Below are 17,508 nucleotides of genomic sequence, written 5' to 3'. Positions count from 1 at the left end.
TTGATAAAGAAGGCATCAAAGGCTTTGCTGGCAGGCAAACAGATCCTGCTACCGATGTCAGGCTGGCTCTTGTGTCTCACTTACAGATGCCAATGAGTTCTGAAACACCAATACATTGAAATGCGGTTAGCATCTGCCAATGGGCACAGGAATGGTAGTCAAGCCAGTTTATAAACCCAAACAACTCACTGCCATACCCAAAGTATTCATTTCTCTTTCTATTGGTCTCTAGAAATACATATTTTAGCAACACTAATAGTGTTTAACATGTGGTATGTCCATTTTTATCTGATTCCTAAAATATCTACTTTGAGGAGATAAGAAAGATATTAATATAATAAATTTAAGAGATAGTCAAATGAGTTTTGTAAATTTATACAGCTAGTTAATTTGGGGGGGTCTAGGCTTAAAACCTAGTCTTCTGACATAAAGCTTGGAGCTCTTTCAATCAAAAACGAACTCACATATCCCATGATATTGGAATGCACCTTGTATCTACAAGTACTTATTGGGAAGAAAATAAGGTTACAAAGGAAAGGAGAGAGGCAGGGAAAAGTCTTTTGAGTGAAAATAAAACAAATACCTCAGTTAGTGGATATATTGATGGAGTAAATTGATGACTTCCGATCATTATGTAGACACAGCTTTGGTGCCAGAAGCACCAGTCACAGGGGTCCTCAGATCAAGTCACCTGAGGTCCTCAGCTCTCTGGTTCAAGCACCCAGAAGGAAGAACCAGAACAAGATGCTTCAGATATCCTGAGGATAGAATAAAGAGAAGGGGGAAGGATGTATGCAAATATATGCAAATCCAAAGGAAGACACCAATGAAACCTCCATCCACTCTCATGGTAGAGAGTGACACTATTCAATAGCAATGAGGAAGGTCCTTCTTGCTAAAGCTCTTTTAGGGTTGCAGATATTCTCATGGAGGTATGAATGCAACAGTACCTGCATGTGGCGAATGCATTCCACAAGCCCCAGGGAATACTGGACTGCAAAGTCCTGGGACTGAATTAAACAGAGTTAACCTCACTCATAACCTCAACCCTCATTGCTTGCTTCTCTTAAGCAGCTTAACCAGATTCCAACTCATCTTTAATTTCTCGATTTGTCAGTAGGAATAACAATATAGTAAGGTCAAGTTCATATAAGTCTATCCAACATTGATTTCAAGCTTTCTGTAAGGTGAAGAAGGCATGACCCATTTTCAACATGGGTATACATGCACAAACATGTAAGAATTTCTGAGTCTTCTTATTTATTCTTATTTATTCATTTCCCCTATAAGAATTTGCACAACTTGCTTGTTCAATTGGTGTTCTACCACTCAAGCCATACCTTCACTTTATTTATTTATTTATTTGTCTATCTATTTATTTATTATTTCTGTGCCAGTACTGGAGCTTGAACTCAGGGCCTGGGCACTGTCACTTAGTTAATTTTTGTCTATCAGTTGAACCACAGCTCCACTTTCAGCATGTTAGTAGTTAACTGGAGATAAGTCTCATGGACTTTCCTGTCAGGCTGGCTTCTAACTTTTATCATGAGATCTCAGCCTCCTGAGTAGCTAGCATTAAAGAGAGGAGACAACATCTTCTTTATTTTTATGTGTACATTCATGATACCAATCATGTCTGTTATTTCTTCACCCATATAATCCCTTTCTTAAAAAAATAAAACAACATAAAACACTACAATTTTTAGTCCTAGTCCTTGAAAACATCCCTTTGCCCCTTGAGTATCAATAGCTCCATCTGTAAAATGTGGGAAATAATTAGGGTGAAGAATGCATTCCCACCTATCTGGAGAGAAGTCCTGTGTCTGGGGAAACCCTCAATACCAAATAAATCTGGACAGTTGGTTACTTTAGTAATAGTATCTATCTGTGCAGTTGATTCAGGAGAAAAATAAATAAAGGTTACATGTATATGTGTTATGTTCTATAGCAAGTACTTAATAAATAGTAATTATCATTATTATTTTATACCCTGAAAGCCCTTGAGAACTGTTTTAACACCTTGAAGAAATGCAGTCTTTTCTGTTTATTCACATTTCTATCCACACTTGCAAAAACATAGACATTCATTAAAAAATATTTGTGCAACACAACATTGTCCAGAAATGATTTCATGTACCCAACTGTTCAATGAACAGGACTATTTAGTGGAGCTTGTCTTTTAAATAGAGATGGCCAGGCTTGAAGATATAGCTCAATGATACAGCATGCTTAGTAAGCTGTTGGCACTGAGCTCCACCTTCAGAACTACAAAATAATAAGAAAAGAAGTAGGAGGATGAGCAAGAAGAAGAAGAGGAGGAGGAGGAAGGAGAAGGAGAAGAATGAAAACCACCACCAAGCAAAAGAAGATGGGTACCCAACAACAGTTACTTTAACTTAGAAAAGATGGTCAAGGCAGACTACACCATGTCAAAAGCAAGGGAAATCTGTAAGAGGCTGTGGATGAAGGAAGAACTTGATGCATTTTAGAGGAAAAGGCAGCTGGTAGAGTGAGAAAAAATGTAAGGTAACCAGGGTGAGTATTGGAGGGATTCAGTTCATGGAAGGCCTTCAAGGCCAAGGGAGGAATTTGCTGGTGACTGACTCATATCATAGAAGAAGAAGAAAAAAAAACAAGAGCATTTTTCCCTAGCCTGAATCCATCCCTAGACATTCCTGTCTAGACTACCCATTCTGCATCAAGCTGGAAAATAACAGGGCTTCTCTGTGCATGAAGTTTGGAAACTGGATTTGTCTTTTCAGTTTTTCTGGACAAAGGTCCCTGGGCCTTATAGGTGATATAGCCTTAGTATGAAGACTGGTTGTGAGTAGAGTTAGGCATCTCAGATCTTCACCACCAAGCAGAAGAGAAATTACACCCACCACCATGGAAGCCACTGGGGAGATATATCTCCATGAATCCTGCAGAGTCACCAGTCCAGGCAGCTTATATGCATTTGCAGCTTCACAGGACAAAGCAATGCTTAATAAAGCATCTTAATTTAGATTTAATAAGTTATCTACTGTGTGTTAAAAAAAACAGCAGATTTCTATTTATTAATGCCATAATTATGAAAACTCAACACCTGGGCAGTGAAAGCTAAACCAAGAGGAGAAAACTTATTAGGAATACCGTTTTAATAATTCTTATTTAATTATTTACACATTTGAATTAATAACCAGCCATAGCCAGATTAAACCTTAACATCATGTATTAAATGTGGAATTTTATCCACAGAATAGCTCATTTGGCTTTTGTTTCCACCTTACCCCCAACTATATCATAAGTACTTCTTGGTTTATTCTGTTTCTATAACTGGTATGTTTTCTAGATTTAGACCTCAGATGCCAGAAGACACGAAATCACAGGTGTGGTAAAGAAAAAAAAAAAAAAGAATGATGATCTTAGAAGATTTATTCTGTGGCTTCAGCCCTCACCAAAGTCAGCAGTTTTCTTAGCTTGGATCCTGCCCCAAATCTTTGGTCACAGAACTCTTAGCTACTACCAGGGTATTTCCACACAAATGTCCCTGGTCAGCTTCCCATGATGTTTAAACCAGACTTCATCACACTAATGTTCTCCATGAAAGTAGCTCTCTCGCCCTCATCCAGGGGTCTGTCTGACCATGTGGTGCTCTTGTCTGACTCAGTGTCTTTTCTCTCCATTCCAGATCATTCTTAAGAACCCACACCGTTTCCTTGGCATTGCTCTCACATCTACCCCCCTCTTTCCACCTTTACCCAGCCAACAGTTAAAATCCAGGCTTTGAACATTGCTCACAAAGATAGATTTCTTTGACTTCCATTTCTCCCTGTTTCACTCTCTCTGACACATGGTTAACAGATTCTTCTTCTTAAAATAAATTTCAGAAAAAAAAATATGGCATTTCCTTTAAAAACTTTCAAATACTTGCCATAACCTGTAGGAGAGAGTGAAAAATCTGAAACTTCACTCTTCAGTCTGTTCCACAGTCTGGTTGTACTTTACTTCATCGATCTTATATTCCATTTTCATTGATTCTCATAAAATTGATTGACTGTCTATTCTGTGATGACACTGCACATGCGCATTTGCCAACCACATACAATATTAAAACTCATCTATTGAGTAGTACACATTGCCAGGAACTGCTCTCAGTGCATTTCTAAAACTTTCTTCTTAAATCCTTACATAAACATCTTGAACTCCACAATTCTGTAAGATGCATTAACTACATTTTGCATATGAGGAAGAGAGAGAGGCATAGAGGATGAAGTCAGGAGGTTAAAGATACCTAATCCTGGACCTAGTAAGGACCAGGACAGCAAGCTCTCCTTGCCACTGTCACTGAGAATATGTAGAATTTGTCTCCTTGCACCTAGTGGGTTTCATCCTCCCCATCTGTGCCCATGGGAGGTGGTCTACATGAAAGTGCTTCTCTTTTTTTTATACATGGCTTTCCCTCATTTGCTGATATCCAAAATAGGCCCTTGTATGAGGTAAGGCATCACTGTCATACCCACTTACTGTGGTCTTCCCTCCTACTAGCTCATGGAGCTTCAAATTCTGATCAGTCATTTCAAATTCTATCACACACAATTTTCTGAGACATTTCTGATTTACTATTCAATTCTCTAGAATACTGCTATGAATGGTTTGCCCAAACAGTAAGTTCATGGAAGGCTGTGTAAACTAGTGTATTTCTACATGTCACTCCTACACCTAGCACCCAATTGTGTACACAGTACGAATTTACAAAGTGTTTGTTGAGTGACATTTTACCTCGGCTCTAGATTAGGCTTCTTTCATTAATGATTGTACTTCGCTATAATATGTCATTAATGGTACTTTCCTTCTATTTTTTTGTTATAATGTCTTTCCTTCTTCCATCTGCAAATTTGATTATATTTTATTTTCCCCTAAGGCCTAATACAGTCACCATTTATCCAAGAAAACGCCCATGACATCTATTTCCAGGCAGGCTTAGGTGTCTAACCTTTGTGTTCCTCCAACATTGAATTCATCCAACTATGTCACAGTGTATTAAAGGTTAGACTTCTGTATCTGCTTCTATATCTCTGGGCAGAGAAATCTTTAGGGGCAAGGATTGTGTATTTACTTAGTTTCTGTTAGTGCTGGTACATGAAAAATGAGCTATGAATAAAAAACTTTGATGTAGTTATCCTGTCTCAGCCTTCTTCCCTGTCCTTCCAAGATGTCAGTTTAGTTTTAAAAACTATGATAATATTTCTAGGAATTTGCTAGAACTCCTAGGAAGTAGTATTTCCAATCCTGTAACATTTTATGCCTGATTTTGATTTAGCTCTGAGGCTTGGGATTGTCTTTCTAGCCATGCCACCTCAGATCATTACCACGAACACCTTCTCTTTCAAGTTTACCCAGGGACAGATTGCCTTCTTCAATCTCTGTTCTTAAGCAGCTTCACAAAGGTGGCACTTGCCACCAACATCTACTTTGTGAGTTGGGTGCTTTCCAATTGCTGGTGGGATGGGGGAGACCATTCTAGATGATTCTTCGAAGCATGAGGTGTGATCATCTCACTTAATATACTGACTGCTGACAGCGTTGGCCCAGACCTCCTTCCATCTTGCTTGGGGACTGTCCATTGTCCTCCAGTGTATGATTAGCAGATTAGCTATCATGTAAGAAGCCAGGAAAATGAACTCGCAGGAAGCCCTTCCAAAGTGAGAGTAATTCATTACCCGGACTGATTTCCACTTAAAATGTACTTTAAGCACACTTCCAACCACAAACCCTAAATCATCCTGTGCTCACAAAGTCCATCATTTTTTATTTTATTGCATGGTGTTGGCGTGACATAATCCCTTACAGAGCATCTCAGAGTGCTTTGCAGATCGATAAATTACTTACCTGTGCAGCAGAAGCAGTGTCTACAAGGCCAATCCAGGCCCTGCAGGCACGCTTCCCTCCAAGGAAGCAAGTAAGGTTGTGTGGGATCTGCTGAGGAGCAGGAGAAGGGACCACACATATGTCTGGGTTGCGGGAAGAGTTCATGAGAAGGAAATGCTCCAGTTAAGGCTCTATGAATAAAATACATCAAAGGCTCTATTTCTGCAAGATCAGTTTAAACGATTAGAGAATTAAGAGAATTTAGAATGTGTATCTGTCAGGAAGTCAGCAAATCAAACACTTAGTCATTAACTCATCAATTACTTTTCTGTCCTGGAAGGCCTAATCTAGCTTTTAAAATGATGCAACCATAAATTGCAGTGTTGTATTTAAAACTTCCAAAGTATAGAACCGGGTGTCTTTCTTGAACCCTTGGTATATACACTGCCAGTTATTTCTAACTCATTTTGGTTTGAATGTTCAGGTGTGTGTGTGTGTGTGTGTGTGTGTGTGTGTGTGTGTGTGTGCGCGCGCGCGCGTGCACACGCACATGTGAGTGCATACCCCTTTATCTGAAGCTCAGTGTAGGCTTCAGTCTAAAAATGATTAATTGGTGCTTGCTCTATGCACCCTATTTAGGACAGCTGAAAGTTAAATGATGAGGAAGGCTCTTAGCATAGTTAGATAATTTATAGCACAGAAAGAAAGGCTAGAGAAATGTAACATATGCATACTTCAAATGCATAAAAGAGAAACTACAATGCTATGGGATCCCCAGGGAGGAGAGGTATCAACTTTGTGAGGGATGGGGAAAGCCATATGGAAGGGGTGGTAATTCAGGGAGGCCTTGGGCAACTGCAATAGGTATAGGCAGAGAAAATCTGAGCACTCACGGTAGCAATGAAGACCTGGATAAGGAGGCAAAGTATAGCACATGCCTGTGAACTTGAGTGCTCCCATTTGGGTGTGGTGTGTGGCATAAAAAGAAAATGTTACCAAAGGAGGGACAGGGAAGAAGGCTGAAGCAGGATAAATACATCATACTTTTATTCATGGCTGGTCTGATACAACACAAGGGAGTCAGTAATGGAGCAGAGCTTTTCTCCTCCAAGACAGATATTGAAATTTGAGATTTGCAGAGCAGTCTGATTATTAAGGACTCGATCACTCTGGTCATGGAACAAAGAATAAAGTCCTAGCATAGTCTCCTGAGTTTCTCTGCAAAGCAGATTGTATTTTGTACTAGAAAACACATGGGCCCTGGAATTGCATAGAATGGTGGCCCAGGAATAGTTATTCAAGTGAAAAATGTAGCATGAAGAAACGTAAGAGTGCTGGATGGGGAGGTCATTTAATTTTCCAAGAACTTTGTCAAATCCAGTGTTGGTAGGGCTGAAATACTACATGCTAATGATCATCCCATAAGGCTGTTGGGAAGATGGAGCAGGTTGGGAAGGTAGTTCCCTTGGACAATCATTGTAATTCAATCCTGTAAACATTTGTAGAAGGTAATTTGAGGAAGCATGCACAGGCCACCAGAAAGCTTGTGGTCTAGCAGATGAGAGGAGCAAGCCAATAGCCATAGCCTGTGGGGTAAGTGTCTACACTTGGAGTTTATGGGCTCCACAAATGACATTCTCACTTTATCCACATGATATAAACCATTTGACAAATTAAACAAATGGTCAGCCACATGCAAGACCCAATATCCCATTGGCTAGTAGTAAAGGTGGTACTGCAGAGTGAACTTAGATGTGGGACAACAATAATCTTTTATGCTGGATCCTGGTGAGAGACAGGTGTACACATACAGTCGCTCTTGTGAGATTCTGTTTCTGTTTAACAAGCAGAGGATAATGCACCGCAGGCATGTCGGCTTGCAAGAGACAAGCTAAAGACCATAAATGTCCTGCCTCCAACTCCATCCATCATGAGAAGCATTTCCTTTGGACAAATAACTCAGAGTTCAACAAAATAAATATCGCTTGTGGTTCACACCTGTAATCCTAGCTACTCAGGAGGCTGAGATTTGAGGATCATGGTTTGAAGTCAGTACAGACAGCCAAGTCTGAGACTCTTATTTCCAATAAATCACAGAAACACCTGGAAGTTGAACTATAGTGCAAGTAGTAGAGAGCTGGAATTGAGAAAAAAGAGCCTAGGAACATCCCCCAGGCTGAGAGTTCAAGCCTCAGGACCTACAAAAATAGGAATATAAACAAGCTGGCACATGTATTGTGGGGTGGAGGGGAGTAAGTTGAGGTAAAAGACAGAGGGTGACAGACAAATGGAGAGAGGAAGTGTGGGTGAATGCAGTCACAATATTCACTGTATAAATGTAAAAATGGAACTAGGTAAATTGACAGGATGGGTAGAGTTGAGAAAGATAGGGGGAATGATAAAAGGAGTGATTTTGAGCAAGATGTTTTATACTCATATTCACATGTTGAATTGAAACATCTTTGTACAACATTTTAAGGACTTTTTCCCCCTCCCGCCTCCACAATGCATTTTCCTTTTTGTAAAAGAGAGAAATACAGACTGAGAGATACACAATACTGAGAGAGAGGGAGCAGAGAGGGAGGAGATGGGGGAAGAGAGAGAGACAGGGGGTGAGAGAGAGAGACAGAGAGAGAGAGAGAGAGAGAGAGAGAGAGAGAGAGAGAGAGAGAGAGAGAGAGAGAGAGAGAGAGAGAGAGAGAGAGAGAGAGAGAGAATGGCTGACAGTTTATTTTCAATTCCCTGTCATGGATCAGGTATATGTTATGTGTTCCAGAAGCACAGGCAAAGAAGTAGGACTAAATTTGAGTTGTTAAAGAGGTCAAGGGTGAAGGGGTAGTAAAGTTCACCACAAAGAAAGTGACATTTGTCTTGGGCCTGAAAGAAAAACAGGGAGATTTCAGGAAGGATGTAAGCAGCAAGGCTATAACGATCTCCATGGATGATGCTGGGAAAGTGTGTGAGCAGAGTTAGATTGCTGGAGCTGGCACTAAGAACCTAGGCTGATGCTTGATTCTGAGTAGCAGTGTGCCCTGCTCAAGAACTGCATTATATAAAGCCATCTCTGTACACAGTAAGAAGAATGACTCGTGGACATATGTTGGTGGATGGGTGAGAGTAGATACAGGATGAAGGTATAGTTAGAAGAACAATGCATGCAGAACTACAGTAGAATGTAGTCCCACTTAGACATTTGACTTAGGACTTAAGCCCAGTCAAGAGGAAACTAAATTCTACATCATTTTTCATATTTAAGGTCCTTTCTCTAATGTCTCACTATTTACAGTGGTAGTCCATGCATTTCAGACTTTAGGCAATTCTATCAGGTACTTTTCTAAGACCACAAAGAAATGAGTCAGCAGTATTCATATTTTTCTTCTACCTATTTTTTTTATCTCCACAGTATCTCCCAAAATTGTAGAGATCTCTTCAGATATCTCCATTAACGAAGGGAACAATATCAGCCTCACCTGCATAGCCACAGGTAGACCAGAGCCGACAGTTACCTGGAGACACATTTCTCCCAAAGGTAAGAAAAGAAGTTTGCTGCATTGGGTCAAGAGAAGCAAGGGGAGACTTGTTGGCCAGAAGGATGACACCTGACACCTCACTCCCAGGGCTTGCTTCTACGTTTCTGGTGGTCTGATAATGTTATACCCGTGAGTCTACAGATAATTTTCATGTCCTCTGTAAGACCACAACATCTTCAAAGGTTTCAGAAATTGTATCTGAGTATCTTTCCTGTGGAAATTAATTCTAGTTGTCTCTGGTGAAATGGTGGTTAAAATGTTCTGAGTGAACTTCCCTTGTCATACTTGATGGTGGAAGGAGGTGCTTTGGTAGATTGTACAGCTGGTTGTTTTTGAGGATACCAAACATAAACACACAATGATGGATAAGAGCTGTAAATGGCCATGCTCCTAAAAGGAAATTTCCTAGTCTGTGCCTCTTCAGCATTGCCAAAAACCTGGTCATTAGTTGTTTTTGTGGTCTATCTGTTGCTTCTCTCTGAGTGATCCTCGAAAACAAATATAACTTAATGGGTGGCTAAATTGCAAAATTTATTTTGTCTTAATGTTCAGATGTTATACAGACCAGACTGAGCATTTTGTGCATTCATGGAATGAGTATTAAAACCTTCAGAATTTAAGACAAGATGTCATTTATCATTAAGCTAACTCTCATTTGGGATCAAAGTACAATAATGTTATTTCATTTGTTCTTAAATACTTATTGAATATTGCAAGAGTTCAGGCTGTTTTAGGCACTGTGGGATTTAGCAATATTCCAAAACTGACAAATTTATGTTCTTAGGAATTCACATTGTCATGAGACAGATGACCAAAAAATAAAAGAATAAGTCCAGGATATAATAGGGGCTGATAAGGTTGAGACGCTGGAACAGTATAAATGGACAAAAGAACAAGAGGTTTGGTCAAGGAATGCCTCTGGATATGGAAGGGAAAGGAGTGCAGAGAAGTCCTTAGCTCTGTTTCTTATTACTGTGTAGATATATGTATTTATGCATTTACATGCTTAGATGAAGGAAGGTGTCTATATGGTTGGGCAAGGTAACTTTAAGGGCTCCAAAAGCTGTTGCAAGTTGGGTAGCCACAAGTGACTCAGAGAAGGCAATTTCTGTAAATGTGATGTCATCTAGTGGTACAGATCCATTTCTCTGCTGGGTAAAGAACTAAAGAGTTAGAGACATAGTGAAATGCAGTAAAGCGGCAAATAAAGTACAGGCCATTTTTTGAGCCACAAATCCCTTCGGTCTTCCAGGAGGGCAGTTGTTACAGTTCAGGGAGCTCCTCCCCTATCTCCTCCCCTGGTTGACCTGTCCTTCTCCTGAGTTGTGCTGATTGCTTGGTAGCTTGTGTCCTTGCTGCCAAAATTGTCTCCCCAGTGTTGGGCATAATTATGGAAGTAAATCTGACTGTTCATACCCAATTGGTATGAGGTAGTATCTCACAACTGTTAGGATTTTGATCAGGAACCCAGAACAATATGGGAAAAATAAGCCCCATTTTGAGCAGGGGCCTGAGGCACTATGGAACAAGAAGCACCATGATGAGCCACATACTGTCTGCCATGTGTTATGTCCAACATTCTCTAGCCCTTAGGACCATTCTTACATGCCTGCATCTGCAGAGATGAGGCAGTGCCTTTCTATCCACGGTCAAGCCTGTGCATTTAGGCTGTTCCCAGAAGGGCTGCGAGCTTGTGCTTAGCAGGTGTCTGTTTTACCATAAGGCAGTCCTACAAGGGGCTGAAACTAAGGACTGTTCATCTCAGCTTGTGGTTCACTGGTGGCATAACACTTGCATTCCTGAAGGTGGCACTCATGGCCATTACACTTGAACATTTAGAAAACCTCTGTCACACCACAATGGTCTCCACACAGTGAGGTTCTTCTCTTCAGAAGTGACAGTACTGAAGGATCAATGTGTTCACCCAGTCAAGTCTTAGGTTGTGTTTGTCTCAATTCCAAGGGGCTTTCCTATGCCATTGTTCTTATGCCTCTGCCAATCCCTCCATTTGAAATGACCTTGTGAGTAGACTGAGAGGAGGCTTCAGCTCTGCATGAGGTCATTAATGATGGAGGATGGACTTGGGACATCCGAATGGACAGATTTTCTTTTAAAGCAATGATGCACACGGTGCATCATGGCTTAGTGTTGATGAGTTCCCAGTGCTACTGTGTGCTAGGGTGGCCTGTGCTTTTTGAATCTTTTGAATCTACAAAAAATGTATCATCTGAGTACACTTCCTTCTCCTCATACCAAGAGGCTGTCTCCAGTTTGATGTCGTTTCTCAGTCTCACCTCTGACCAGTCAGTTCTTTGTCTTCGTCTTGATATCCTTCCCATTTCTCCTCCAGGCATTGAGATTTCTTTTGTTTTATACCTATCATTTTCTGTATCTTTGTTAGTTCTTTCCTTTTCTCTCACAAGCTCCTATTTTTTTTCTGCCTTAGTTTCTTTTTTTTCATCGTGTCCCTCCTTTTCTCTTTGTCTCTCTGTCTCTGTCTCTTTCCCTTATAGTAACACATAGTTATTCCCCTCTACTGCCAAACCTCTTCTCTGCATCTTTCTGGTACTCATGCTGCTGTGTCCTGGAGTCCTTTGTTCCCCCCTTTGTGGCCATCAAGCTGACTCACTTCCAAAGGAGATTTTTACCTGAGCCCTGGCCAGATGCTGCCATTTCACTGAGGTTTTAGCTGCTATGGAAACAGAAGATAGATCAAGAGGAAAGGAGAGAGCTGATGAGAATCTACCTGTGGATTTGAGTAATTTAGATGAACAGCTTTGTCCAGATCCTGCTCCCAGATTAGCCATCCTGGATTCAAACTGATGAGACATGCCAAGACTCAGCTAATCACCGTGGGACTCACTGGGGTGCTAGGCTCCTGGTGACTGATTGTTTTTAGATCAGAGATGCCATTGGGTGGCTGCCAAATCTAAACTGAAGCTAAGATCCTTAGCAGTCAAAGTTTTCATCTGTGCTGGCTAAATGCTTCCAAGAGAGCACTTATTTTAAATAAACTAGGACTGGCTTGGAGTACCAAAGGGAGAGAGCTACCGACATTCTATTGTCCTGGTCCATGGAGGCAGGTTATGTTTTAATCCAGATAATATTCTCTCTCTCTCTCTCTCTCTCTCTCTCTCTCTCTCTCTCTCTCTCTCTCTCTCTCTCTCTCTCTCTCTCTCTCTCTCTCTCTCTCTCTCTCTCTCTCTCTCTCTCTCTCTCTCACACACACACACACACACACACACAGAGTCCCTAAATGAATGACTGATCAGGGCACTTTAGATGACCCTAATGATTTCATCACAATTTCTCACTCTAGGTTGATCTGTTTATTCTGTACTTTTCTGAAAAATCCTGGTTTCATCCATCATAAGTTACAGAGTGCTGCATGCAATAAGCGTATAGCCTCTTCAGAATGAGTATTTCCAACCTTGGCCACTTTCTTGTGTGTAAAAGGGGTTCTGAAATGTTAACCATTTTTTCAGGGGGACTCGTGCATTTTGATGGAGGAAATCCTGGGAATAAATGGTTAGTGGGAAAGCAGGTCAAGAGGGTTTACCAGGCCTGTGTACCAGATGGAAGAAATGTGGCTTATTCACAGGCAGGATGGAGAAGAAGGGGGGATCTCTCAAGCTGTCTTTTGGCCCCAGCCATTGGTTGTTCAAAGAAGTTTTCTATATGTTATTCCTGGGATGATGTTATTTTTGTTCCTCCCATTAAATTTGTCACTCTTAACATGTAAAAAGAAAGTGCACTAGCTATAAGATTCTTAACTCAGCTGGGCACCAGTGGCTCATGCCAGTGGCTCATCCTAGCTATCAGGAGACAGGTCTGAAGATGACAATTGGAAGCAGGCATGGACAGGAAAAAGTCATGAGACTCTTACCCCTATTTCAGCACCAAAAACTGGAAGTGGAGCTGTGGCTCAAATGGTAGCATACTAGCCTTGAGCAAAACAGTTCAGGGACAGTACCAAGGCCTTGAGTTCAAATCCCAGGACCTGCTTGTATATGTGTGTGCTCACACACACATTCTTATCTCTCCTCTATAACACCTGCCTGGGTATGCAGATGTTTTTCACACCTGTGTGGACCTTTGTCTTTACAGGAGGAAAAGCACTCATCTTGCTGTTCTTAAAAGTAAGAACATTTCTGTCTATGTGAGAGTGAGTGGCAATAGCCCAGGTCTCTGTAGGTGTCAGCATATGGCTCCAGGTTCATGCACATGGTGAAGGCAGCCATATTTACTTCCTTCAGACAAGTCTCCCACTCTGTGCCGTATCTGTTATAGAATGTACTTTAGCACAGCCCTAGGTTTCTCATCTGCAATATGATATCTTTAATGCTGTCTTACATAAATAGAAATATGATCTCTTTCATCATGTTCTAAGTGATACAATGCTGACATCAGTCTTCATAGGAAAAAAATGTTCTCAAAGCCATTGATTTCTAGTTTCTATTGGAATACAAGAACTTCAGGGATCAGGCTAATGGTCCTGTGAGCCTATCATAAAGATCAGGTGAAGCAATGAGTCCAGCTACCAACTTGTGACTTTCTCTACACCTGTGGAATAAGGGATTATCAATGGATATAATAATGGAGCTCTCTTCACCTATCCCCACTCAAAAACATACTGACAGTAATATCCTTATCTATACTACCTAAGGAATACTTCATATAAAGTTAATAGGATTCAGGAAGTCTCCGTGAGCTATTCACTGAGATGCCATGAGTTTCTGCTCATTTGTTTTCTCTATTGTTCTTTGACATCAAGTTGGTGTCTCACTTGTCCGGAAGTCTTCATCTTGTAACACAGTCCTGGCACCTAGAGATCATGCAGAGAGTATTGTTGACTCAGTGAATCAGCACTGACATTTGCCAATGCCCCAATGGGACTTTTCTTCTCTCCCAGCATTAAGATATCATCCTGATCCTCATGGACTTCTTCAATTTCATGTTTGTGGTGGGGACCTGGTATGTCTTCTGCTGGAGAGATTCCAGCACATTTCCCGTGATCTTTGTGGGATCATCAAGCTGGAGCTGAAGCCCCTGGAAGGGAACTTCTTGCTATGGCAGGGTTAGACTTCTGCTTGGAGGGGAGATTTCCTCTCAGGTTTGCTTTTGCACGACTATAGAAGGCTCCTTCACAGATGGCTTTGAAGGTGTACCTTCTGTGAGTTCCTCCTGCTGGCTCCATTATTCTCCTGATGTGAGGGACTCAGACATGATCTTCCTGTGGACCTGCTCAGGGCACTTGATCTGCCTGTTGTCTTGCTGTCTTTTACTCCCTCACAGCTAAACCTCAGATGTTTCACAGCCTTGGTTCCCCAAGGTAATACTGTAGAGTGAAAAGTAGGAAAGTCAACTGTATTTGGTAATGTCCCACTCTTCCCACACTAAGAAAAAGCAATACATTTGTGGATAAAAGAAAAATATTATTGGAAACTCATCCCTCCCTCTGTCCACCCTCTGGTATATGAACAGAAGTGGGAGATGACTGAACATTTGTCTCAGGATCACATGAAACCCCAAAGGGCAGAACTGAGTGGAACCAAATGACCATTGAATTCCAAATCAAGTGGTTCTAATGGAAGGGCTTCTCTTGAGAGAGTGTGGAGTGGGCACTTCTTCTATATTCCCACCCCTCCAGCCAGCATGAGTAGCCAAGTCTCTGCCTTTCCTACAACCATGTCTCCTGCTGCACTTAAAGAGGTCCAATGGGCATTTGGTTGTCCTGACCCTCATTTCTCAAAGTACTGGAAGTCAACACATTGATGAGGACAAAATGATCCTTGGATGAGGGCTCTTCTTGCCAGTACCCTGCCCCCTCCCGACTCAGCCATGCACCCACCTATTTTCCTCTTTACCAGCATTGACAAGGCCTTATCCAGCTAAGCAGGACACTGAAGCACTAATTGGCACTGGAGGTATCACAGCTTGAGTTCAACCAGAGCTGGCAGGCACCATGACTCCGGTGACAGCTCTGTGAAAAAAAATGTCAGGAGCAGAACTCTGGCATGCCATCGGCTGAGTACAGCACCCTGGCACTAATGAGCAGCCTGTCAACACCAGCATCAGGGGCCCTGTGTGGCACAGAGATCATTAGGATGGCAGACAAGAAAAAAAAAGCAACTTCTCCAGCAGATAGGAGCTGGAGATGGGAGGGGAGAAGAACAAAATGGAACTAATGGTATCACCTTACTCTGACATGCCACCCACTCAGCAGAAGAGAGGGAGAGAAAAGTATGTGAAGAAGAGAGGAAGAATATCCATAGATTGATCTAGCTATACCCATTTCTGGACAAATCGCTCTTGCAGTCTATTTTTTGTTGGGCTTCTCTGTCATTAATCCATGTGCACTGTAAATCTTTTCTGCAGTGACCCATAAGAGTATTCAACAATTAAATTAACTTCTAGCTCTGGCTGTGCCGTAAAACTAAAAAGTAGCCCCAATAACTTGAGAGAGTATGGAGAACTTGGGATTGAGGAGTGGGAGTTGCTGCTTGTCATTACTCAGGAGATTAGCTGCTGACTCTTCTGCTGGAGTATCAGAATTAGAGGACTAATCAAGAGCAATTAGCTTTCCCTGCCCCCCCACCCCCAACTGTGTGATTTCAGCCCAGAAGAGGGCATGCCTACTCATGTAGACTCCTGTTTCCTGAGGGTAAGTGTGAACCTCTTGTCTTGTGCATTCTTCTGCCTTGGGCCCAGCACTGAATAGTTCTGAGTTTTATAGAGTGTGTGGCCCACCTGTGAGGCTTTGATGCTACACAATGACGCCATTACTATGACAGAAGGTGTAGGGCTGTCTGAAAGGCATATGCTTTGAAGATAGGTCCAGTTGGGTTTGAGACATCAGCTGCCAATCGCTGACTTGGTCATGCTTGCCCTAGTGATCATCTTCTCTGAAGATGAGCTTCTTTGTTCCTTGGACTGTTACATCTTGGTGGCACCTAGAGTTTTCATGGTTACATTGACATCTTGACATGCATCACATGCTCAGTGTCCTTACTTAGACACACACTATTTTCTCTCCTTCTGTCAGCTTCTACTGCTTTGGGTGTATTTTGCTCTTGCTGCTCTTCCTTTTAAACCATGTACCAGTTCAAAGGCCTTGGATAGCTTTCATCAAGCAGAGCCACCTCCTTTTTATTTTTGGCCCTACAGCTTTTTGCATACTTTTCCATCTATGATACATTTTACAATTACCCACAGATGCCTGACCTTGGGGTACAGTTCTTATGTTTTGTTCAATCCCCAGTGCCTGGTACAGTGGCAGGTATCTGAAGGCCTTGTAAATGGTTATTGAAGGAGGAAAACTTTGGAATTAGTGAATGAGGCAATATCTGGTACAATAGGTACAGTCCTGTTAGTCATTGAAAAGTAATAAATTTTGATAATTTAAGTAAAAGGTAAAATATAGGAGCCTCATCTCTTCGCATATTATTAATTTTGTTTGGTGGCACTGGCATTAGATCTCAGGTCCTCTTGTTTGTATGGCTTGAAATCTACCTTTGAGCCATGCCTCTAGCCCCGCTTTGAGATGGCTATTTGGGAAATGGAGAATCAAGGACTTTTCTGGCCACATGGACTTCAGATGGCAATCCTTCATATCTCAGCTTTTTGGGTTTCTAAGGATAGCAAGCATAAGCCAATGGCATCTAGCTTGCATTATTTTTGAGTGGTGATCATCTTATTCCCTGACCAAAGGAATATCTAAGGAAAGACCCTGCTCCCACTACTGACTTAAATTTTTTTAAAAAAGCCTCAAACTCTTACTCTAAGAAAATACAGATAATAATACACTCTCAACACAGGTATGATGAGGATTAAGCAGGTTCCCCAGTGTAAAACATCTGGCTCCAACAGAACATGCATAGATGCCTATAATTTTAGCTTCCATACCTTTGGCTAGCCCCTTCCACTAGAATTCTGCTCATGAAACAAGAACAGAAGGGGAGGAGATTCCAATTCTTCTCTCTGTAAAGGTCAAATCTTTACAAATGCCCAAGTCAGTCCATTGCCAGATTGGACAGATGCCTCATCAGTACCCCTCACCCCACCCCACTTTCTAATTAATGTAGACCTTTGATTAAAATTCCCAGGACACCCAAAGAAGCTACTCCAG

At 41.5% G+C, this 17,508-nt stretch overlaps 1 protein-coding gene across 3 annotated transcripts in view; it reads left to right on the top strand.

Annotated features, from left to right (window-relative positions):
* Positions 1–17,508, top strand: part of Ntm (neurotrimin) — a 1,042,577-nt gene that overhangs the window by 906,664 nt on the left and 118,405 nt on the right. For all 3 annotated transcript variants that reach the window (XM_070038345.1, XM_070038346.1, XM_070038347.1), the window contains exon 4: positions 9,254–9,379. In XM_070038345.1, coding sequence (XP_069894446.1) covers positions 9,254–9,379 — 126 coding nt within the window. The remainder of the gene's footprint in view (positions 1–9,253; positions 9,380–17,508) is intronic.

This window comes from Dipodomys merriami, unplaced genomic scaffold (assembly GCF_024711535.1).
Source record: "Dipodomys merriami isolate MVZ:Mamm:240054 unplaced genomic scaffold, mDipMer1.0.p SCAF_29, whole genome shotgun sequence".
Lineage (NCBI taxonomy): Eukaryota > Metazoa > Chordata > Mammalia > Rodentia > Heteromyidae > Dipodomys > Dipodomys merriami.
Note: the sequence above shows the minus strand (reverse complement) of the source record. Positions and strands in the feature narration are given on the sequence as shown.